Below are 26,320 nucleotides of genomic sequence, written 5' to 3' on the forward strand. Positions count from 1 at the left end.
CCAAATAGCTGGAATTACAGGCATGCGCCACCATGCCCAGTTTATTTTTTGTATTTTTAGTAGAGATGGGGTTTCTCCATGTTGGTAAGGCTGGTCTCAAACTCCCAGCCTCAGGTGATTCACCTACCTCAGCCTCCCAAAGTGCTGGGATTAAAGGTGTGAGCCACTGCGCTTGGCCAAAAAACGTTTTCTTACACACATATTTTTTCCCTGGACAATGCTATGCTTGCGGGGCAGAGGCGGCGTGCATGGGAGGAACTGTGTATGAGTCGATCAGCACAGCCTCTCCCTGGAGGCCTCCTCTTGAGCAGAACTCACCGCCCAGGCCTCCCTGTGCTCCACTTAACCACAGTTCTTTTTTTGTTTGTTTGTTTTTGAAACAGAGTCTCACTCTGTCACCCAGGCTGGAGTGCAGTGGTGCGATCTTGGTTCACTGCACCCTCTGCCTCCCGGGTTCAAGCGATTCTCCTGCCTCAGCCTCCCAAGTAGCTGGGATTACAGGCGCATGCCACCACACCTGGCTTATTTTTCTGTATTTTCAGTAGAGACAGGGTTTCACTACGTTGACCAGGCTGGTCTTGAACTCCTGACCTCAAGTGATCTGCTCGCCTCGACCTTCCACAGTGCCTGGATTACAGGCGTGAGCCACTGCGCCTGGCCCCACTTGATCTATAGTTCTCTTGTCGCCTTTTTGTTTGTTTGTTTTTTAAGACAAGGTCTCACTCTGTTATCCAGGCTGGAGTATAGTGGCACAATCATAGCTCACTGCTTGAACTCTGGGGCTCAAGTGATCCTCCTGCCTCACCTTCTTGAGTACCTGGGACTACAGGTACCCACTACCATGCCCAGCTAATTTTTAAAATTTTTGTAGAGAGAGGGTCTCACTGTGTTGCCCAGGCTGATCTCAAAGTCCTGGGCTCAAGTCATCCTCCCACCTCAGCCTCCCAAAGTGCTGAGATTACAGACGTAAGCCATCCGTTGACCATGTATTAGTTGGTTCAGTTGTGCCCAAGGCACAATGCAGGTGGCTACAAAATTCAAAGGAATTGCCTACAGTTCTGTTTCTTCCGGGAATTCCATCTCATGAAATCCCAGGTGGTTGAAATGAAGAGACTTTCATGAAGGGACAGCTTGCAGAGATGAAGCAGGGCTGAAAGGATGAACTGCGGATGCTGAAGCTCCACAGACTAACATCAGTGGGAAGCCAAAGAAGGATGGGAGGGGACCGTTTTATCAGGGAACCCAGTGAAACTGACTCTGCAGAGAAAGAGACTGGCTCTGCCAAGAAAGAGCCTCCTGGTGGGAGAGAAGTGGCTCCTGCCAAACACTGCACTAGGGGAAGGCAGGAAGAAATGTCTCTTCTCTCTCTTCTCCCCACCAGGCTCCTGCCCATGCCTTTCATGGGCAAGCAAGAGGGTGAGGGAGCCTGGGTGGAGCACTTGGCAAGGGTCAGTCCTCAGGGTACAGAATAAGGTGGGAAAGGCTGGCTCACCCTCTACATCTGGAGATCAGAGAACAGACAGCACAATGTCTCTTTCTAAGGTGGTAAACTGAGTCATTGAGCGTACGAGGAACATGTTCCAGATCAAAAAGGGCAATGCAGAACCGAGATGAGGGCCCCACTTTCCTCTCTGGGCTCACTGACTTCGAGAAGCCTGAATGCCTGGAAAGAATCAGAAAATCTCAAATGACATCCAATCCCTCAGGTTCCTTTCCAGTACACAGCGGTGTTACAAATGGCATGAGTGATCCTCCTTTCTTCAGAAGTGGTGAGGGAGTGTGTGGCCAGGATGACTCAGTCTTCTGCCTGGATTCACTTGAGAAGTTTTAGTGAATCACTTGTGTGGGTGAGGACTTGGGTATTGTTATTCTTTCAGTGAACTGGCTCTACACACTAACATTGTGTCTGTTTGATGCATGAAGGTGACTCATCCGAGGAAGTTGACCTGACCATGGTTTATCAGGCAGCCTCTAATGGAGATGTCAATGCTCTGACTGCAGTGATTCGGGAAGACCCTTCTATCCTAGAATGCTGTGACGGTGAAGGTGAGCTATGTATGCATTTTGAATCCAGAATGTTCTGCTCTAGTTTTTTAGAGATGGCCTTCAGACATGAGCAATGTGAATAAATGTGTATCTGACCAGCCATTTTGATACTGTGGCTATGTGCAGATACCTTGGTATTTCTTTAAATAAGGGGGTTAGACACAAAGTTTCAGATTCTTTTACATCGCCTCTTATAAGGAAGTCATCATTTTGAGTTTGTTTTCAGTATCTTTGTATGAATGACCAAACTAGATAGGTCAAGTAGTTAGAAAAGGGTACGAAAAGAGTAGGCTATTTTTGGTAGCAATGGATCTTAAGAAAATGTGACTGTAAAAGGCAAAGAGCAAGGATTTCTGCTTCTGAGAAGATGGAGTAGATGCATTTCTTTCGTATTATTTCTGCTAAATACAACTAAAAACCCTGGACATTATATAAAAACATAACAAGACTCTGGAAGATGGAGATAAAATGACAGATGAGCTGAGATCTCCTGACTCAAGGAATGACATTGTGTAAGTGCCCAGGGTTTTCTTTTTGCCTCGTTAATCCCAGAGCTGATGCTGAAGAAGCTGGCAACCCAGAAATGTCAACAGGCACAGACCAAACAGCAACAAAAACAACAAAAGTCTTCTCTCTCTGGCAAAAGGACCAGGAAAGGAACAGCCTGGAAAGACAGAACACTTTTTAGACAATAAGTCCCTACTCCAGCCAAATACCACAAAAAGCCATGGGGCTCCAGCCCCACTCATTCCAGCAAAGACTAAGTAGGAAACCTGGATTTCTAATGCCACCTTGCAATAATGAGGTGGCACCCCTTTACTTCCCCTTTACAGCAGTGCCCATGGGAGCCAGCTAAAATAAAAGGTTTAATATCAGGAATCTCATAATATAATACCCCAAATGTCCAAGTTTCAATTACTTGTCATACCGAGAAACAGGAAGATCCCAAACTGAATGAAAAAAAAATCAACAGATGCCAATGAAAGAGATGTTAGAATTATCTCACAAAGGTTTTCAAATAACCGTGACAAAAATGCTTCAATGAGCAATTGAAAACATGCTTAAAACTAAAGAGAAAAATAGAAAGTCTCAGCAAAGAAATAAAAGACATAAGGAAAAACCAAATGGGAATTTTTAAAAATCAAAAATACAATCATCACAATGTTAAAACTCAGTGAATAAGCTCAGCAGCAGAATGAGGATGCAAAGGAAAGAGTTAACGAACTTGAAAACAGAACAGTAAGAAATAGACAATAAGAAATAGATAATCTGAAGAGCCTTATAATTAGGAAATTGACTTCATAATTTTAAAATCCCCCCCCAAAAAAATATCTTCAGGACTAGATTATTTCATCAGAGATTTGTGATCCTCCCACCTCGGCCTCCCAAAGTGCTAAGATTATACATATGAGCCACCTCACTTGGCAGATTTCTACAAACTTTTAAAGAATAACCAGCATCGATTCCACATAATCTCTTCCAAAAAAAGAGATGAGAAAACACGTTTCAGTTATGTTTATGAGCATAAACATAAACAGTTATGTTTATGAACTTCACTATCAAAACCAAAGACAATGTAAAAAGTAAGCCTGTACACCAGTCGTCTTCATGAATGTAGATATAAAAATCCTTAACCAAATATTAGCAAATAGCATTCAGTAATATACAGAAATAGGCTGGACACGGTGGCTCACACCTATAGTCCTAACACTTTAGGAGGCCGAGGCAAGCAGATCACTTGAGGTCAGAACTTCAAGACCAGCTTGGCCAACATGGTGAAACCCTGTCTCTACTAAAAATACAAAAATTAGCCGGGTACGGTGGCATGTGCCTGTAATCCTAGCTACTGGGGAGGCTGAGGCACGAGAATTGCTTGAACCCGGGAGGTGGAGGATGCAGGGAGCTGAAATTGCACCACTGCACTCCAGCTAAGTGACAGAGCGAGACTCCATCTCAAAACAAAAACAAAAAGAATCATACACCATGATCAAGTAGGGTTTGTTTTAGGGATGTTAGGGATGTAAGAATGGTTCAATATTTGAAAGTCAATATAATCTACCAAATTAACCAACTAAGGCAGAAAAATCACATGTTCATATCAATTAATACAAAAAAAGCATTAGACAAAATTTAACACATATTAATAATAAAAATCTCAGAAAAATAGGAATAGAGGAGAGCTTCTTCAACATAAGGAAGAGTATCTACAACAACAACAACAACAACAACAAAACTCTAGAGCTAAGGTTTTACTTAATGGTGAAAGTTTGAGTGCTTTGCCCCTAAGACCTGGAACAAGGTGTGAATGTCCACTCTCACCACTCCAATTCAGCATAGTGTAATATGAGTGCAAAAGGGCAAGAAAAGGAAATAAGAAGCATACATCTTTTATTTTTTTGACAGAGTCTCACTCTGTTACCCAGACTGAAGTGCAGTGGTGCAATCTCTGCTCACTGCAACCTCCACCTCCCGGGTTCAAGCAATTCCGCCTCAGACTCCCGAGTAACTGGGATTACAGGTGCCCGCCACTGCGCCCAGTTAATTTTTGTGTTTTTAGTACAGACAGGTTTCACCATGTTACCCAGGCTCGTCTCAAACTCCTGACCTCTCAGGTGATCCGCCCACCTTGGCCTCCCAAAGTGCTGGGATTACAGGCATAAGCTACTGGCCCAGCCAAAAGCATACATCTTGAGAAAGAAAAAAAGAAACTGTTACTTTTTGCACAATTTGATTGTCTTCATAGTAAATCCTAAGGAATCTACCAACATACTCCTACAACTAAGTGAGTTCAGCAAGGTCACAGCGTACAAGATCAATATACAAACATAAATTTTATTTTTGTATACTAACAATGAACATGCAGACATCAAAAATTTAAACTATAATACCATTTCAAATCACTCAATAAAAAGAAACATTTAGGTGTAAATACAACAAAATATGTACAGAACTTGTATGTTGAAAACTATGAAGTGCTAATTAAATAAATCAAAGATCTTAATAATTGGAAAGGCATAACCATGTTTGTGGCTCAACGTATTAAACATGCAGTTCTCTTCAAATTTGTTTACAGGTTTAGTGCAAATTCTGAAGAGACATCTTGGCATAAGATGGAGATCACAATTTCTACCAAACCCCAGCAAGATTTTTCGTGTATATAGACAAGATTAGCTAAAATGTGTATAGAAATACAAAGGAACTAGGATAGTTAAAACAATTTTGAAAAGGAATAAAGTGGAAGGAATCAGTATACCCAATTTCAACTACATTCAAGCTACATGCTGTAGTTTGAATGTGTTCCCCCAAATTTCATGTGTTGGGAACCTGATCCACAATGCAGTAGTGTTGAGAGGTGGAACCTGTGGGAGATTATTGGGATTAATCCACTCATGGGTCATTGTGGGAGTGGGTTAGTAATCATGGGAGTGGGTCTATTATAAAAGCTAGTTTGGTGATCTCTCATGAGCCCCCTTGCCATGTGATACCCTGTACCACCTCGGGACTCGGCAGAGAGTTCCGACCACTAAGAAGACCCTCACCGAATGCAGTCCCTCAACCTTGGACATCCCAGCCTCCAGAATTGAAAGAAATAAAATTCTTCTCTTTATAAATTACCTAGTCTTGGGTATTCAGTTATAGCAACAGAAAACAGACTAAGACCGTACAAAAATCAAAACTAGCTGGGTTAATACATCTAGAGTATTCAGAGTTATGCCTGATACATAATAAACACTCAATAAATACAAGCTATTATTACTGCTTTTGGAATTTCATAACCATACTGTAATTACTTTGCACCACCCAGGACAAGACAATGAGTCTCAAAGTGGCTAAGTTTCTCAACCAAAGTTTCATAGCTAGTAAAATAGCTAGGAACTGGAACCCAAATATTCTGTGTCCTTGGTTAGTGCTCTTTCTGCTCGTTATCTTATAGTGCAGATGTCTTAAAGTTCTTGAACACTTTACCACATGGCAAAGTGGATCGTCTAAGGACACAAGATGCTGAGGCTACCTTCTTGCACACCTTACCTAACCAAGTTGCTCCACCCTTTATTTTGTGTATTTTATTTCAAATATAAAATATTTCAAACAGAAGACAAAGTACAGAGAATAACATGTCAAACTGCTATGTACCCACCACCCAGAATTTAACAATTTTGACAATTTGCAATTTTTTTCTTGGATTTTTTTTAAAGGAAAAAAGTTACAGAGCAGTTGAAGGCCCTTTTTATCCTTTTCTGATTCCACCCCTTTTCCCTTCATTCCTTTAAAATAACTAACCACTATTCTGAAGCTGGTGTGTATCTTTCCTTTTTCGGTTTTTCTGCTTTGACTACTTTTCCTGGGTTTATAGCAATCTATTGTTATTTTGATTTATAAAATTTACATAAATAATAGTGTATATCTTTGCAATTGGCTTTCTTCACTCAAAATTATGTCTTCAAGATTTATTCAAGTGGATCTGCATTAACTTAACTTGGACATTTTAATTGCTCTATGACACTTCTTTGCATAAATCTAACATAATTTACATATTTCTCTATTAATGTTCATTTATGCCATTTCTTGTTTAATTCTTCATTATCATCTTTGAGTATATCTCTTTGTTCATCACTGTGAAAGTTTCTTTATGAAATAAACTTGGAAGTGGAATTACAGGGTTATAAGGTATGAGCACCTATAATTTTATGAAATGTTGCCACATTTGTCCCCCAAAATGGTTGTCCCAACTTATACTTTAACCAATAGTATGTAAGAGTTCCCCAAATCCTTGACAACACCTGGCATTTCAGATGTTTTATAATTGGTAATCCAATACGTATGAATGTCATTGAGAAATGACATTGAGAAATGTAGAAATATGTATTCTCTAATTATTCAAGAGATTTATAATCTTTCATATGTTTATTGGCTTGTGTCTGCTGTCTCTCAAATTGCTCCTACATTGCTTATTTCTTTCTGATTCAATTATTGATGTTATTTATTTAGTTAAGCTCATAATTTTTTCTTGGTTTTATGAATTAAAATAACCTCCCAATCTGTAGCTGGCCTTTTCATTTCATTTATGGGATCTTATGTAATACAGAAAATTTTAATTTGAATATAATTTAATTTAATAAAATGTTTTCTTTATAGTTTGCAGTTTTCATGTCTTCTTCAGTAAGGCCTTACTAGTCTTAATGTTATAAAATATATTCATCTATATATTTTATAAGTTGTTAAATTTTGCTTTTCATATTTGGAAAGTATTTATGTATGATGTGAATTTTAGATCTGATTTTAATGTATCCCTTTTGTATAGCCAGTTTCTCAGCACCATTTATTGAATACCTTTTTTTTCCTACTGATTTGTGATGTCACTTTGGTCATATATTGAGCTCCTCGATAGGTCTAAGTATTTCCTGAACTTTTTCCTCTGTTCTGTTGACATGTTTATTGTTTTAATTACCGTGGTTTTATAATCTTGTTGGTTCAAAAAGCAATAATCCTCTTTAGTTCTACTGTAAAATTGTCTTGAAATTTTTTTTGGTACTTTAAACTTCCAAATAAATTTTAGGATTTTTTTCAAGTTTCACAATAGCTTTGTTGAGTTTTTATTAGACTTGCAATGAATGTATAGATTCATTTTCAGGAAATTGATGGCTCTATTATATTGAGTCTTCTCCGTCATAAACATAGTATATCTTCCTATGTTTAGTTCTTCTGTTATGTCACCCGATAAGTTTCATACTTTTTATCCACATAAGTCTTGCTCTTCTTCAGTTAGATTTATTCCTAAGTACCTTATTTTTGTTGTTGTTGCTATTGTTTTTTGTTACTTTTCCCATTGCTTTTGTTTAAGGAAGACCTTTTCTTTTATATATGAATTTTATATACAGGAACAATGCTGTACTCTCTTATTTGTTTTATTTTGAGGGTTTTTTCCTTCTATTTTCTACAAGGACAAATGTACCAACTTAAAATAAATTTTGGAACCCAATTTGGAGATAAATCTGTCATTCCTCCCTAAACCTCAGTTAGAGACACGTCAGGAAAATTATTTTAAACTTAAGAAATATTTGGGCCAGATGCAGTGGCTCATGCCCATAATCCCTGCACTTTGGGACATTGACGTGGAAGGATTGCTTGAGCCTGGAAGGTCAAGGCTTCAGGGAGCCATGATCACACCACTGCACTCCAGCCTGGGCAACAGAGCAAGATGGTGTCTCAAAAAAAAAAAAAATTAGTTCAGTAATCATTTGGTTATGCATTTCAGAATTGCTGTTTAATATCTTCCCGGTACCAGATACAGTGGTTGGTACTGAGGATTCAATGATGAGCATGAGAGATGTGGTTCCTTCCACTTCGAATTTATAGCTTAGAAGGGACAAATTTTAAACACATGATTATGCTCAATCAATACATGATTATAAAATATTAAAAGCGTTACTAGAGAAAAATGAAGGATGATGAAAAATTATAACATGGACATCCAGTTCACAATGGAGGGTCAAGAAGGTGTTCCCTGAAGAAATTTATATGTAAGCTAGGCTCTCAAGATAGATGTAAATTAGCTAGACATAGCATGTAATTTTATGAAAAGAGTATCTAGGGATTCTTTTCTTGTTTTTGTTTTTGTTTTTGTGAGATGGAGTCTCTCTCTGTCACCCATGCTGGAGTGCAATGGCACAATCTCGGCTCACTGCAACCTCCACCTCCCGGGTCAAAGTGATTCTCCTGCCTCAGCCTCCTGAGTAGCTAGGATCACAGGTGCGTACCACCATGCCCAGCTAATTTTTTTTTTTTTTTTTTTTGTATTTTTAGTGGAGACGGGGTTTCACCATGTTGGTCAAGCTGTTCTCAAACTCCTGGCCTCAAGAGATCTGCCCACCTCGGCCTACCCAAAGTGCTGGGATTACAGGCATGACCACACCTGGCCTATCTAGGGATTCTTTAGCTTTACTTACTATTTCAGATTCACAGATTGCTTCAATAATTGCCTTTTGCAGCATGTCCTTTTTTTCTCTCAATAGTTATAATTACCACTTGTTGACAGGAAGAAAGGAAGGGAGGAAGGGAAAGGAAGGAAATTTTGCAACTATTTTAAGACATAGCACTTCATTGCTGCTTTTTCCCAGTGCAGATGACTGAAAGAGTTTTAGAAGGAAAAAAATTGGAGAGAAATTGAGTTGCCGACCACAGCTCAATTTCTGGTGTCCTAGGGACTGCACTGCAAAGCTCATCACTCCCTCCTGGCAATGTTCAAATTCAAATATTAAAGAAAACTTTGGCAAAAGGGACACTTAGAAGTTAAGACTCAGCCACAACTCTGAACTCGGTGCTCTTTCAGTGAAAACAGAAATCTTGGGATTTACCCTTTCTCGGGGATTTCTCAGGGTCATAGCCTGCAGTTCATCTGGAGAAGAATCATAATCTCCAATCCAAAGACATCTACACAAGTCTCAGCTGGGCAAGGGGTGAATCTGAGGTTTGATTTCTTCACCTGAAGGAATGAGAAGCACCTGGATCCTGCCTCATGAGGCTGGCTTGTTCCAACAGCCCTGCAAAGTTCATCAGAATGTGTAATTTCATCTCTATTTTTATTCAGGAAGAAAACACATAAAAAACTAAATGCCTTGGCCTATATTGATTCTGAAAACAGAGAAGCATTTCAGTACAGATGGCCACTTTTTCAACAAGAATTTGTGCAATCCAAGGCTGGGCACTGTTGCTGTCCCTTAGCACCCGCCACCTCCAATGAAAGTGTGCCTCAGATAGAGCGACTTTCCAAAAGCACTCCCAGATGCTACATTGTTCAAGCTAAGTCAGGATAAATCTGTTATGTCTTAAACTATGCTGATCCCTGACACAGTCATAAGCAATTTTTATCATCTACCCAAAATGTTTTACTCAGCCAATTATTGCAAAATTGCAAAAGATTGTAAAGAGCCAGTAAAAAAAAAATACATAGTTTATAGAGATGTAGCAACAATCAGCTTTATCTCCCTTCAGTCTCATACAAACAGCTGGGTTTGTATTGCAAACAGCAAAATAAATGAACAGGCCAATAAAGCTTGATCATCAGTTTCATGGGTCAAACATGTTTAAAGGCTGTTGAAATGTCTCATTCCAGGATGCACGCCCTTGATGCATGCGGTTTCTGGACGTCAAGTGGACACAGTGAAGCTGCTGTTGAAGATGGGAGCGAATATTAACATGCAGGATGCTTATGGCCGCACAAGTTTATGCCTGGCCACCTACCTGGTACTGATTTGTGTCTGTCACAGGGTCTAAGGAGCAGGGTAGGCTAAGGGTGTCATTATGGGGTCCCAGTTGCAGAGGAGCATTCTTGGATCTATGAAGCTGGCTAAAGGAGCTAGAACTTGAAGCTTTACTCCAATCATCTTCAACATTTATATCCCCACTTAGAGTTGGTTTCATGAATTTGGGCCATTTTGGATCTTCCTAACAATCCTCTAAGATAGAGGTGATATGGCCATTAGGGAAACATTCTTTTCTATCTTAACAGCATCAGAATTTCTCTCAGGATATTTCTGGACACACTTGGTGCTTCTAAGAACAATTTCCCTAAATAACCCCAACAGGGTGGGAACGCTGTGAAGATCCGGTTAACATCTGTGGGGTGGGATTGGTCGAGTAGAAGCTTGAGGCTGAGGAATGTGGAGAACAATGAGAACTGGGGCAGGTGGTAGGAGGGACTAGACGGTAGAGAACAGGGGAGACATAGCAGGCTCTTAAAGGGACAACGTCAAGCAGAGGACTCAGCCCACAACCAGGGTTCAATTTAACAACTGTGTCGAAATACTAGTCCTCACCAGTAGAGAATTCGGCTCAGCATTTCCCAACATTAGAGCAAGCTTGGTTAAGCCTTACTGAAAATTCTCAAGACCCTCTCGTCTCAAACTCTTCCTGCAATCCTTTTGGGAGGTCCTAGGGGTGCCTTGAGCCCATGTCAAACAACTCCTAACCACCACATGGAGGTCATCCTTTTTCTTCCTCTCCAAAGAGGCACCCAGAAATCTTCACTGTGACCACCATTGCTGCCAATGCAGCTTCTTGCATTTGCTATAGCTTGCATTTGCTATTGCTGCCCACTGATGATGGTGAATTCACTCTGGACCAGCCCCACAGAAGGTGTCCTGCTGAATTAAATCACTTCCCTTTCCCAAACACCACCCCCTTCTGCCATGAGCTGGCATAGATTGCAATGAAGTATTGCCCAAGTCTTATAGAGATTTCCTTTAAAGCCTACTTTTTCATTTTCTATTTGTGCCCTCTCTCTAGAACTCATATGCAAATCTGGGAAGAAATTTTCAAACTAAGGTCCACAGATCTTTTGTGTAAATATCCCTTGCGGTGCTTGTTTCAAATGCAAGTGCCAGGCTGGTCCGATGGTAGAGGGTTATCAGAACTTATTCACATTAGTGTCGAATGCAGGTACCAGGGGTATACCCTAGACCTCCTGAGTCAGATACTCTGGGAGCAGGACTAGGGTAGTTGGTGTTGGGGGAGTCTGCATGTTAAACAAACCTCCTTGGGAATTTTTTTTCTTTTCTTTTTTTTTTTTTTTTTTTTTTTTGAGAGAGTGTCTTACTCTGTCACCAGCCTGGAGTGCAGTGGCGTGTGGTGCGATCTCAGCTCACTGCAGCCTCCACCTCCCAGGTTCAAGCGATTCTCCTGCCTTAGCCTCCCGAGTAGCTGAGACTACAGGCATGCACCATCACACCCAGCTAATTTTTGTATTTTTAGTAGAAACAGGGTTTCACCATGTGGGCCAGGATGGTCTCGATCTCTTGACCTCATGATCTGCCCATCTCAGCCTCCCAGGCAATTTTTAAAAACTTGCCCATCAAGTTTAAAAGCCACTGGTCTGTGCATATTAGCCAAAGTCCCACATCTCAGACAGACATATGGCTGTCCTCCTAGCCCCCTCCCTTCTAGCACATGCCTTAAGAACTGCTCTTGCTGTGGACTTTTCCAGTGTCTGAGCTGAAGAAAAGAGAAAACTGGGATAAGGGGGTGGAGGAAGGGGATAGAAGGGGTTTCTAAAGTTGACGGCCACTAGCACATAGAATGTAGTGAAAGTAAACTGTCCCCCTTTCAAAGTTCAAAAATTCAGAATTTTACGTTTCTTTGACTAGAGAGCTATGCAGGGGGCTGGGAAGAAGTACTCCTCTAAATCACGGTGAATAACGATGGATACCCTCGGAGCCTAGAGAGTTGACACCTTTGCAGACAACTCTTTCTAGGAATATATTCTAAGGGGCTGCATGAGGAGAGTCTGCCAGCAGGACACCATGTGGTGCCACCTTTTAAACTCTGCCCTCATCTCTGTGTGGCTCCCCAAGGCAGGACCCTCCATCATTCTGCTGAGGCTCACGGGAAGCGGTTGTCCTGGGGACTGCACTGTGAAGCTCATCCCTCCCTCCTGGCAATGTTCAAATTCAAGAATTAAAGAAAAACTTCCCAAATGGGACACTTAGAAGTTAAGTCTGTGCCACAACTCTGAACTTAGTGTACAGAAAAACTTACTACAGATGTGTCAAACTCAAATAAAATATGTAGAGTTGAGGCTAGGCACGGTGGCTCACACCTGTAATCCCACCACTTTGGGAGGCCAGGAGGCTGGAGGATCACCTGAGGTCGGGAGTTCAAGACCAGCCTGACGAGCATGGAGAAACTCCATCTCTACTAAAAATACAAAATTAGCCGAGCATGGTGGTGCATGCCTGTAATTCCAGGTACTCGAGAGACTGAGGCAGGAGAATCGCCTGAACCCAGGAGGCGGAGGTTGGCGCCATTGCACTCTAGCCTGGGCAATAAGAGTGAAACTCCGTCTCAAAAAAAAAGAAAAAAGAAAAAAAAAAAATAAATAAATAAATAAATATTTTATTTTATATATAATATAAAATATTATATATAATATATAAATATATATAAATAAATATATATATTTTTATATATAAAAATAGAGAGAGAGAGATGAATCTCTACATTTAACATATTATTTGATATATAAGAATTGCGGCCGGGCATGATGGCTCATGCCGTTAATCCCAGCACTTTGGGAGGCTGAGGCAGATGGATCACCTGAGGTCAGGAGTTCTAGACCAGCCTGGGCAACATGGTGAAACCCTGTCTCTACTAAAAATACAAAACATAGCCAGGGGTGGTGGTGCATGCCTGTAGTCCCAGCTACTTGGGAAGCTGAGGCAGGAGAATCACTTGAACCCAGGAGGCGGAGGCTGCAGCGAATTGAGATCGTGCCACTGTACTCCAGCCTGGGTGACAGAGTGAGACACTGTCTCAAAAAACAAGGAAAAAAGAATTGCAATTCAGGGCATACACACACACCAGGTGGTCCTCAGTATGTCCAAAGAATGAAGAGGAAGTTGTAGGCTTTATTAGAAGGAGAAGTGTTACATACTGTTTTTCTAGAAAGTTCATTGGCATTAGTCGAGTTTTGGGGAGCTGGCAAGCTCTGAATGGTGAGTGACCATGGTGGGTAAAATTCTTCTTTTTGTTGCAGCAGGTTTTTCGGAAGCCATTAGATACAACTAGTTACTACAGGCAGTTTCAGCAGCCAGGCTTGCAGATAACTGCATTTTGGGGCAATGTTACGTGCCTGGCCTGCTTTTTCCCCTGACTTCTCAACTCTGGCTTAGTAGTTGGATACAACAAGAAGGACCCAATTCAAATGATCAAATTTCACAGGTGTGCAACACTGGTTAGGCAAATCACTGTATCTCTTTGTGCTTTCTCCTTCATTTGTAACACTTAATTTAAAAAAAAAAAAATGCCCATCACAGCTGAAGAATAAACACTGGGAGAATCAGCCAGCACATAGTCAGTATAAAACTCATTTGTTGGTTCTTAATAGTGACTGACCAAGTGTTTCAGATAGTATATTCAATGGTTTTTCTTCTTTTCATCTTCAGGAAAAAAAAAAAAATCAGAAAACCATTGACACACACAGAGTTCCAGGAAATGTTGCAATATGATTTTTAAAAGTGTTTCAAACTTTCCCCCACCAAAAGATCTGCTTTTCAAAAACTGTAAATCTTTGGCAACTCTCAAATTTGCCCAGCATGCCTGTCTTTTGGGTCTCTGGGTCTGATTTCTCCTTTTAATCTGAGAACTTGATGATTTAGACATTAACAACTAAAAACAGATTTAATGCATCAGTAAGCCATGACTCAAGACTGGAAATGCCAGAAAAATACTTGCTTCTACTTAAGACTTAGATATTAATGGTCAATTCTACAAAATCATATTCAATATTCATACTCTGAGTTTTGATGCATTTTTGTTAATTTTCCTTCCAGACTTCAAAACCAAAAGGTTATTTTCTTATCATTATCTTCCTTCTTCTCCATGCATTTATTAACATGTTGATTTTTTTTTTTTGAGACGGAGTCTCGCTCTGTTGCCCAGGTTGGAGTGCAGTGGCGCGACATCAGCTTACTGCAACCTCAACCTCCCAGGTTCACGCCATTCTCCTGCCTCAGCCTCCCGAGTAGCTGGGACTATAGGCACCCGCCACCACGCCCAGATAATTTTTTATATTTTTAGTAAAGATGGGGTTTCACTGTGTTAGCCAGGATGGTCTCGATCTCCTGATCTTGTGATCCACCTGCCTCGGCCTCCCAAAGTGCTGGGATTACAGACGTGAGCCACCGCGCCCGGCCAACATTTTGATTTTTATTGCTTTCAATGTAAGGAGGAAAAATCTTCAGTCATCTTTCTCATTTTACTGGATAATTTTGAGGTTTGCCTAGACATGAATGTAGGATGATGGGAAGCCTGCTTCTGAACAAAATAGAGGGTTATCCTATTATTCTTCATAATAATAATTTCATCTGTTTTTAAGTCTACTTATAATTGGGCAAGTAACCCAAGCCATTCTGGATGAATGTAGAAGACATACTCTTTAGCAAACAAGCCAAACTTGGTTATCAATAGGTATGGGTCAGTTAAAGTAGCATGGGAGGGAGGGCTAGCCTGGAATTATACCTGCCCTTTGAAATGGGAGAGACAATGAGAAGATGACCCAGCAGTAAGTGTTGACCGAGGATGTAACAAGCATGAGATGTGGCCATATCAGATCTCAATCTAGACAATTGTATACAGCAGGTTTCAGCAGTTCACATAAAGTTCTCGGGGAATTTACAGGTGGATAAAACATAGCAATGGGAAACCTTTGGAAGGTGCTGGTGATGCCTTATATTTAGGGATTCAAGCTTTCAACATCAGAAAGATCAGTCAACAAGGTGGCAGGGTCCCAGCCATTGCAGTAGAGCTCAGGTTAGACTTCTAGGCACTGGGAGGGGGACTGACTTGAATAGGCAAGGTGCTGTCCTTGTGGTTACTAGAAAAGGAGCTTGCAATAGAGGACCAAGGCCCATTTATCATGCAGTCTGAGCTTATATGTATAATACCAGTAAGTGGCCCTAGAAATGGGGAGGGGGAGATGGAGAGATTCTAAGGTCAGTCTGCATCTAAAGGGGAAAGGTCCTGCCATAAACCTGGGAATCTGTACCTCAACACCTTCGGTCCTCTGTTGAGGCATCTAAGATGGAGTTGTGGTTCTTAACCACTTCAAGTCAAATAAAATACATGTTTAGCCAAACCAGAGAAGGGGGGAAAAAATCTAGAGAAAATTTGTTGGACCATGTTACGTGAGCTTCTGTTATATAATGATGTGGTTGCTCTTGTATTTCAGGGCTGGCTTGAAGGCTGTGTGAGTCTACTCAGAAATGGTGCCAAGCACAATATCCCAGATAAAAATGGCCGCCTGCCACTGCATGCTGCCACTGCTGAGCCCGATGTGAGGTAAGTGGCCAGGTTTACATGATGCTCAAGTTGGGAGCGACTCAACTTCTATGAGAAGGTCATCTAATCCATCCCTCTGTGGCTGATAAAAAGAAAAAGAAAACCATCTTTTTTTTTTTTTTTTTAAAGTTGCAGCAGATAGGACCACAACAAAATATTCTAGAATAATCTCAAACTGTCTCCTCCTACTTCAGTAAAAGTTTTGTCTCCTAATCTTTAAGAAGATATGCTGTTTGTCATCATCAGAATTCATATATTCATTCATTCCATTAATCAGTAAGTCAATTATGCATTCAGCAACTATTTTTTGAGCACATATTATGGACCAAAGACCGTTCTAGTCCTTTGAAGTTCCACAGTAAATAAAACAGAGTCTCTGTGTCACAGAGCTTATATTCTAGTGAAGCTCTTAAGCATACCAGTTAACAAATAAATAAGATCATTAATAGTGACGAGGGCTATGAAGAAAATTAAATAGGGCAAAAGAGCAGTGACTGGGCAGAAAGGTTAATGTCTAAACCCAGGACAATGCCAGCCTTTAGGAGCTGGGAGGAGGCAAAGGAGCCAGCAGCAGGGAGACCGGGGGTTAGAAGGAAACCAGAAGTGTGTGCACCTAGAAGCCCTGTGAAAAAATACACTCAAGTACATTGGACAATCAAGAAGGCCACCTTTTTGTAAGGAAAAGGTTTTGTCCATACCAAGGGTAGCTTCTCCATTCTTCTGTGTCTACATGGCCTCAGTTCCCATTCTTTAGAAAGCCCCTCAGAGCAGCTGCTAACAGAATTTCTACTATGGAATCAGTAACATGGTAGACATTTTCTGCTCTGCAGAACATGCCTCTGACAGGAATTGAGCATTTCCAAGTCTAGGTCATAGGCCAGCAGCACAAGGAGTGTATTCTATATGCTTCACCCTCTCAACTCTGTGTCCAGAACTAAAACCTGAAGCTCTGTCTGGGTTGAGAAGCCCAAGGCCATAATCTTCCAGGCTGAGGAATAACAAGATTTCTTTACTTCAATCTCTTTTACAGTAAAATAAAAGGTCTTGGGAAATTCCAGGACTATTCCCAAGACTTGACTCTTATTATATTGGACTATGTCCAGAAATAACAGAAAACTAAGATTTACCCAAAGCCCAACAAAACAAGGATGTTTAGAGAAGAAACAGCAAACCCAGACAGTTAACAATCAATAGACATCATGAGGGTATGACTCCCTCTTGATGAAGTAGGAAAAAAAAAAAAAAAAAGAATGACCCCACAAAAATACTTAGTCACAAAATCATATTGTTTTCCCAAGAGTGGTATTTAGAAAATAAGTTTAAAAGGTACCTTTTCTGTTTCTTCTGTCTTAATTTACTACACATAATTTCATTTACTTGCCTCACTCAGAGTGGTCATTTCAAAACCTATTAGCTGATTCTGGAAGATTTAAAAAGCCCATTTAAGTTACAGTAATTATAGCTGTTGTAACACATAAAATCCAAAGCTTCAGTGTTTTAACACAGTAAAAATTATTTCTGGCTGGGTGCCATGGCTTACGCCTGTAATCCCAGCACTTTGGGAGGCCAAGGCAGGTGGATCACCTGAGGTGAGGAGTTCGAGACCAGCCTGGCCAGCATGGCAAAACCCCATCTGTACTAAAAATACAAAAATTAGCCAGATGTGGTGGTGAGTGCCTGTAATCCCAGCTACTCGGGAGGCTGAAGCAGGATAATCGCTTGAACCCAGGAGGCAGATGTTGCAGTGAGCTGGGTTCGTACCACTCCACTCCACGCTGGGCGACAAAGTGAGTCTTCATCTCAAAGAAAAAAAAAAGAAAAATTTTATCAGACATGTAACCCTCCAATGTAGGGGGGTGGTGGGTGGCTCGCTGCCACATAGCGATTCAGGGACCCAAGCTTCTTCCATTCTATAGCACCTTCATCCCCTAAGAGCTCAGAATGTCCTTCATTCAGCCTGCAGACGGGGAAAGAGGAGCACAGTAGTCCTCCCTCACCCTGGAGGGGATACGTTCCAAGACCCACATGGATGTCTGAAACCTCAGATAGTACCAAAGTCTATATATGCTATGTTTTTTCCTATACATACATACCTATAAAATTTAACGTATAAATTAGGCACAGTAAGAGATTAACAACAATAACAATAAAATAGAACAATTATAACAATATTCCAGTATCACTACTCTTGCACTTTGGGGCCACTGCTGAGTAAAATAAGAGTAACGTGAACACAGTGCTGCGATACAGCGACAGGCGATCCGTTAACCGAGGTGGCTCCTAAGTGACTAATGAGAGCAGAGTGTAGTTAGCAGCAGATTTCATCTTTCTATTCAGAATGCCACACAATTTAAAACATGAATTGTTTATTTCTGGAATTTTTCATTGAATGTTTTTGAACCACAGTGAACTGTGGGTAACTGAAATAATGGAAAGCGAAACCGCAGATTAAGCAGGGACTACCCTATAAAGAAGCCACACTCAGTTCTTTAAAACCTCAGCCTGCAAATGACACAATTCACTTCTGCTCATATTCCATGAATAAGGACTAGTCATTCGACCACATCTGGTTATAAGGTGCTCTGGGGAATATAGTTTCTAGCCAGGAATCCACCTCCCAACAATGCCTCCAATCCAGGAAAGGGGGACAAGGATTTTGGTGAAAAGCTCGCTGTCTCTGCTCTTAACACATTGCACCTGAGGGATAAACTAAGCCTTGTCAGTCAAAATTACATTCAATGTCACTTGGATCAGTTGATTAGGTTCATCCTCTGAAATCACTGAAATAATAAATTGAAAATCAACCCAAGTGTACTTCCTCTTTGTGGACTTGTATTTCTATTTCTTATTATGCTTTCCAGTATTCCTCTACTCTTGAGGATCTACATTAAGTTGCTATAACTTAATGTATAGAGAGCAGACAGTCGTGGCTTCCCCTCTCTTGAAACTGTACTCAATGGCCCAGCCACCACCCTTGGATGAGTTGAAATAAGAAAAATAAACATCCTTCTGTGTGCAGATGAGTAGTTACTTATATTGTCCTAAAAAGCCCTTCACTGATTCTGAAAGATAAAATTCTGCATTAGTTATGGCAATGCTAGCTGCTTTAACTAATAATCCCCCAAAGTTAAGATTGACTATTCCAAAACCAAAATTGTTATTTCTAGTAAATGCTCTCCAAAGATGAATTGGGTTAAGTCCTAACAACCCATACAGCAAATCAAATACAGTTACACGCTGCATAATGACATTTCAGTTAGTGGCAGACCGCATGTGTGATGACAGTCCCATAAGATAATTATATCATATTTTTACTGTACCTCTTCTATGTTTACATATGTAAATACTTACACTGTGTTGCAATTGCCTACAGTGTTTAGTACAGTCACATGCTGTGCATATTTGTGGCCTACAAGCAATAGGCTCTACCATATATCATAGACGTGTAGTACGCTCTACCATCTAGGTTTGTGTGATACACTCTAAGATGTTCACACAACGATAAAATCACCTAACGACACATTTCTCAGGAAGTATTCCCATCATTAAATGATGCGTGACTGTGGTTTGGTTACCTACAGAATATTTGGAAACTAGTTTGCCCTAAAGGATTCCCTATGGAATTACATTGTTAAAATTACATATTTTATAGTTGTTTGAGAAATTTTAGGTCCACGGCAGAGTTTGATACAACTGCATTAAATGTTTAAAGTAGAAACCGACCAACCCATGCCATGTTGTAGAGAAGCTGGGCTTCAGTCACTTATCTGTTTGTGTCAGCATGAACTCAGAACTGTTTTTTTAAGGAAAAAAAACAAAAACAAAAACAAAACGTGACCTGGCTCATGGGTACTTCCTAATCCCACAACCAGACTGAGGAAGGCAGCAATCTTCTCCTAGGTCACACAAGGCTCTTTGCTCAATTTTCTTAAGTAGACATAACCTTGGCCGACCACTAAAACATATAGGTTTGCATTTAACGTACAACAATGATGATGATGATGATAATGTTGGTTATTTACCATGTTCAGAGCAAAATTCTAAGTGCTTTTGGGGTATTAACTAATCTAATCCTTACCACACCTCTATAGGTAATATTTCTATCCTCGTTTTACAGAATTGAGGCACAGAAAAAATAATGAATTACCCACTGCATATGTGAAGGTAACCTGCCCAGTGGGTCTGCTGTGTTTCTGAGACCTACTATTGTGGGCCTTGTAGAATTTATTTTAATGGCCATATTTTGACATTAAGCCCTTGGTCTCCATTGAGAAACCTTGTAAGAAACAGTCTTACAAAACTTACTGGCTCATCATTCATTAGCGCCCCAAAAACTTCTATATGAGAAACCACAAGAAATATTTCTACTAAAGAAGGAATTGCTGTGCTGCTTCTGATAAATCATTTTTTATTTTTACTATACAGACACTGTGACTTCAGAGCATGTTTCTTTCTTTATATATTTAGAAAATTCAAAACTCAGTTTGTGTCCCACCTCTGGCATACATGTAGGACTATAGATCACGTCTTTTTTTTTTTTTTTTTTTTCCTGCCCTTGTTTTCTCTTTGTCTTGTTTCTTCACTCATTATCTTATTTTACTATATCTGAAAACAATCTAAAATCCTTGAAGGGGCCAGGCATGGTGGCTCACACCTGTAATCCCAGTGCTTTGGGAAACGGAGGCTGGAGGATAACTAGAGGCCAGGAGTTCAAGACCAGCTTAGGCAACATAGTGAGTCCTCATTTCTAAAAATGATTTTTTTTCTAAATTAGCCAGGCATAGTGGTATGCTCCTGTAGTTCTAACTATTCAGGAGGCTGAGACTGGAATATTGCTTGAGCCCAGAAGTTCGAGGCTGCGGTGCACTTTGATCGTGCCATTGTAATCCAACGTGGGCAACAGCACAAGACAGGAAGGAAGGAAGGAAAGAAAGAAGGAAGGAAGGAAGGAAGGAAGGGAAAGAGGGAGGGAAGGAGGGAGGGAGGGAGGGAGGGAGGGAAAAGAAAAGAAATCCCTGAAGGGTGGCCAGGAGTGCCAGCTCATGAGTATGAGTCAGACTGACTGAGTTTAAATCTGGCTCAGCTCTTATTCTCTTGGGCAAGTTAACATGTCAAGGCTCAGCTTCCCCTTTTCTTTTTCTTTTTTTCTTTTTTTTTTTTTTTTTTTTTGAGACAGAGTTTCACTCTTGTTGCCCAGGTTGGAGTGTAAAGGCATGATCTTGGCTCAGCACAACCTCCGGCTTCTGAGTTCAAGCAATTCTCCTGCCTCAGCCTCCCGAGTAGCTGTGATTACAGACACGCACCACCATGCCAGGCTAATTTTGTATTTTTAGTAGAGATGGGGTTTCTCCATGTTGGTCAGACTCGTCTCGAATTCTCAAACTGAGGTGATCTGCCCACCTCAGCCTCCCAAAGTGCTGGGATTACAAGCGTGAGCCACCACACCTGGCGAAGTAAGTACGATTTAATATATTATTCCTGCTTACTTCACAGGGAAGTAGGCAGAAGTAAACAAGAAAATGTGTGGAAACACTGAACTCAGTACCTAGTACATTGTCCATGTTCAGAAAGTGTTGGTGATGATGATGGGGTGATGATATTAATGATAATGTTGATGGTCATCCATGATGATGATGGTGGAAGATAGAAAGAAACACCACAAACATCTTAAGAAGCTAAGGAATGAAACACTACTACTGCTGCCCCACTGGTGCTCATCCTGGCCTTCTTCACCTTAGCACACTCAGGTCCACAAAAATGTGTGCACAGACACAGGTCCATGTAAATGCAGTCCTGCATCCTGCTGCCGGGCACACACATTTACTGCAAAGGTTGTTGGGGTATGTTGTACATGTGGATCTACGCACACCTTTGTAAGTCGGCATATGTCTGCATTTTCCCCTAATCATAAACAGTATGTACAGGCCACCTGGTGCCCTTGTGCCCAGGTTTTTATACTGATTTTAAATCTGCTAACACTTAGATTTCCAAACAGCAAGCTCCTTCTACTGGGTACTCACTGGAGGTTATTCAGAGAGAAGTCTCAAACCAAAGCTGCTTATAAACAAGCCAAGGGATGCTTCAATTAGTCCTTTGCCTCCAGAGGGATTTTAGTGCTCAGATGGAAACAACTCCTGAACAAACGCATCAGTTTGAATCTGTATCCTTAGCTAAACACCCGCTCAGTGGGGATGGAGGCTGATGCAGGGGTAAGTGGTTTATAATTATGAACATGAAGGCACATTGGGTTTACAAAAGCAAAGATGCACAGTTTCCTCTCATGATTCCCCTTCTTGCTTTGAACCTCTGCTTCTCAGCAGGTCCAAGTTTTCTCCCTTTCAGCTCCCCACGGCTTTTCTTGCTTCCTTGGCTGGGACATTCAGAGGGCACTGGTATGAAAGAGGGGGCATGATCATTAAAACAAAGCTCCAAAGAGAACAGAGTTGTGTTTGTACAACGCTGCACATGCTAGTGTTGGAAGGCAAGCAGCAATTTTCTCTGAAAGCAGCCACGGGGCTCTCTGAAGGTCTTTTTATGGTCTCCATGGCTACTGGCAGAATTTTTTTTCCTCCTTGTCAGAGTGCCAGCCACTCTGCCTCTTTTCATCACTCTTGGCTGCAGCCCAAGGGAGGAAGAAAATCATTTCCTTGGGGTCCTGTTCTCTAGTTACCAGGTGTAGTGTTCTGACCTGCGGTGGATGTCTCACGGCAGCACGCTCTCATACAGGCAGCTCCAGGGACAGGAAGGGGAGACGGCTGGTTGTGGGACCATTTTTTCCCACCTCTCACTGGGCTGGCCAGCTCCAGGGCTGGGAGTCTCCAGAGGGGCCAGCAAAACTGGAAAGCTCACAGGGATGAATTGTCCCCTTCAGCTTCTAGCTGATCCTTCTCTGAGACCCACCATTCACCTGATGGTAATCAGTGGAGACCCAGAAAATAGAAGGTAGGAGCTATTAAAAAATTAATCATTATATAGAGTTTTTTTTCTTTTTTTGAGATGGAGTCTTAAGCGCTGTTGCCCAGGCTAGTGTGCAGTGGCATGATCTCAGCTCCCCGCAACCTCTGCCTCCCAGAATGTAGCAATTCTCCGACCTCAGCCTCTCTAGTAGCTGGAATTACAGGTGCCCACCATCATGCCTGGCAATTTTTCTATTTCTATTACAGACGGGGTTTCACCATGTTAGCCAGGCTGGTCTCAAACTCCTGACCTCAGTTGATCCGCCCACCTTGGCCTCCCAAAGTGCTGGGATTACAGGCAGGCATGAGCCACCGCACCTGGCCATATAAAATTGTATTATGGCATGTAAGGGCTATTCCAAGTGCTTCGCGTGCATGGACTCAAAGTCACAACAGACCTTGAAGTAGGTATTATTCTCTGCATTTTATGGATAAGAAAAGGTAGGCTCTGGGAGCTAGCCCAAGGTCACCGGCTGGTTGGCATGGAGCAGGGATTCTAACAGTAGCAGTCTGGCCCCAGCCTCGGTGCTCTTATGACTCACACACCGCCTGTCTGGGACTGCTCTTGCTGGGGTCCAAGCCTGCTGTCCTGGCACTTGAGATGAGATGGGTCTTACATCACTGCCTCAGAGATCCGAGGACAGGAGGGAGTCTGAACTGGGCTGATGGGATGTGGAAGGACTCCTGGGCCATGGTAACACAAAACAAGAGCTCAGGGGAAGCACAACAGAGGGCTGAAAATCATCTGGGAATTGAGATAGATGCTGGACAGGTATCTCGCAGGTGACCTCCATACCACGGAACAGCAAGGAAGCCCCAGGTTGGCAATGGGACACCTGGTTTCTGGTTCAGGCTGGATCATCGAACCACTGTATGGTGGTCTTGGCAAGCCAGGAAGGGCCTCAGGTTCTTTGTTCTCACAACATGTGAGAGAGAGCCAGAGCCAGAGAGAGGGCAAGAATGCAAGAGAGGGCCTTGATCTGTCTATTTGTGTCCAGTTTTGATGATCAATGGGTCTCAGAGACTTCACAGTCAAATGGAGTTGGGCCACATAGATCGTCACGTATCAGTCAGAGCCATGACAGAGAAGATATGGGAATTAAAGGGTGGCAACTGGAGAAAGTCTAGGGAAAGACTAAACTTGGCCAACAAGGCTGGATAGGGTGATTCGCACCTGTAATCCCAGCACTTCAGGAAGCTGAGGATCATTTGAGTCCAGGAGTTCAAGACTAGCCTGGGCAACATGGTGAACCCCCTCTCTATTAAAAATACAAAAAAATTAGTTGGGCGTGATGGTGCACACCTGTAATGCAAACTACTCTGAAGGCTGAGGCAGGAGGATGGATCACTTTGGCCCAGGAAGTCCAGGTTGCAGTGAACTGTGATTGTGCCACTGCACTCCAGCCTAGGTGACAGAGTGAGACCCTGTCTCAAAAAAAAAAAAAAAAAAAAAATGACCAAACATTGACCAGCAAGAGATGATGGATGATGCTCTAATCCCCTACCCCACCCCCACTTTCCCCAAAAGAGTAGGAAAATGTTATCACTCTCTAGACCTAAAGGGGCAAGGAAGGGGCAGTTACTGGAACCCTCTGAGAGCTGCTTAGCTGTATGCGAGGGGCCACCTGGCAAGAACTGAGGCCTTTGGTAGAGAAATACAATTATTCTCAGAAAGGGAGCTGGCTTCTCTCCCTCCTCCTGCCAGTTCCCCCACTAGCAAAACCCAATAGGAAGCCAAGGGCAAGGGAGCCTGGTTGATGCCGTCCCAGAGGACAGCCTCAGAGCAGGGCAGTGTAGAGAAGAGAATGGCTTTGAGAGCCAAATAGAGAACTATCTAGGCACAGGGTTCATCCCACAACCTTGGGAGTCCACCCAGGATGTGACAAGAGGTCTTGCTCTCCCCACCCTCATTCTAACCTGGTCAGAGCCCCCAGAAGATCCTGTCTGGCCACAGATAATCTCTGTCTGCTCAGGGCTAACCAAGGATTACCACACTGGACCACAGCTGACCTCCTACCTTGTCCTCCCCTCCTCCCCCAGTCCCTCAGACCAAATGAGCCCTAGAGAGTAAACAGTGGCCAATAATGAGACAGATAGGACAGAAGGAAAGAGAGAAAGGAGAAGCACAGTCACCAGTTAAGCCCTGCCCCCACTTACAAAGAAGCCACAGGGAAATATATCCATTGGTGAAATAATTGCAAAGACAAAAATTGTGTGACCCAAAATGCAATTATTTGTATATGTCTTCCTACCAAAGGCTACATCTAGAATTCAGAGAGCATAAAAGAGATGTACTGTATGCAGTCATAGCCATTGTCCCTTTAGAGTATGTGACCCAGGGTCTTTCTGCCTGTTGGATCACTCGATCCTTTACACCACCAAATTGCTACCCCTCTGATATACATGAGGATACAGAAACTCAGATTGTGCAGTAGTGAGGTGAGAATTAAATCTCAGCATTGACCTGGCTCCCCAAAAGACTATGATAAAACCAGATTGAAACCACAGGTTTCCTGGTTATTTCACCTCCACCGCAAATAACCAGAAGTCCATCTCTATTTAAGCTCTCTGTGTATTACATTTCCTACTAAGGCAATATGATTAGTGGATCTTTCTTTTTTTCTATTGTAACAATTAATACTTAGGGCTTTAGATGTCTTCCAAGCCGAGACGATAAAGATTTGATTGGAGAAGAGACTAAACAATTTCATTTTACAAATAATTCTTCCAAAAGCAATTTCTGAATTTCCTCCATTGACTGCCCATACACTGTTCTTTATCATCTTGATGAGTATCCATTCATTAATTCATTCAGCACCTTTCTCAATTGTTTCCAAACCTGGCTGTTTACCAGAATTTCCTGAATAGCTTTTTTTAAACAGTAGAAGCTGGGCTTCTCTCCAGACCTATTGAGTTAGAAACCCTGAGTACAGAGTCCAGGTATTTGTGGTTTAAAAAAAAAAAAATCTCTCCAGGCAATTCTGAGATGGAGCCAGGGTTCAAACTTCTGGGGTTAAGTGCTCTAGAAATAACAGCATGTTCCAGACATGCTCTATATGTTGTATGCATATTAACTCATTTAATCCTCACACTGAGCTGTGTGATAGGTAGTTTTTATCACTCCTATGTCACAGATGAGGAAGTTTAGGCAGGGAGAAGATAAGTAACTTGCCTAAGGTCACAGAGCTCATCAGTGGCAGGACTGGGATGTGAACCCAAGCCATCTGGCTGCAGAGCCCGGGCCCCTCTCCACTGCCCCCTCTCCCAGATGGAGTGTTGACTTTAGTCAACTGAGCAAGAGATCCACGTCAGGGAAGAGCTTGAATCTGAGAATCGTTGATAGCTGTTTTACACTGATTACTGTCATCTTGTGCTTAGGCATGTGTGTATTTTACAAAGAATGAGCAAACTTGCAAATACTGACAACCTCCTGGTATAATCTATGCATTAAAAAGGCATGACATATGCAGCTAGGAGTGAAGCAG

At 41.8% G+C, this 26,320-nt stretch overlaps 1 protein-coding gene across 1 annotated transcript in view; it reads left to right on the forward strand.

The window, feature by feature from the left end:
- The window catches only part of ANKRD55 (ankyrin repeat domain 55), a 131,717-nt gene that overhangs the window by 42,319 nt on the left and 63,078 nt on the right, over positions 1-26,320 (forward strand). Inside the window, exons 2-4 of the mRNA XM_007972902.3 lie at positions 1,924-2,046; positions 10,160-10,290; positions 15,770-15,879. Of these exons, the coding sequence (XP_007971093.3) occupies positions 1,924-2,046; positions 10,160-10,290; positions 15,770-15,879 (364 nt within the window). The remainder of the gene's footprint in view (positions 1-1,923; positions 2,047-10,159; positions 10,291-15,769; positions 15,880-26,320) is intronic.

The sequence above is a fragment of the Chlorocebus sabaeus genome, chromosome 4, assembly GCF_047675955.1.
Source record: "Chlorocebus sabaeus isolate Y175 chromosome 4, mChlSab1.0.hap1, whole genome shotgun sequence".
NCBI classification, from domain to species: Eukaryota; Metazoa; Chordata; class Mammalia; order Primates; family Cercopithecidae; genus Chlorocebus; species Chlorocebus sabaeus.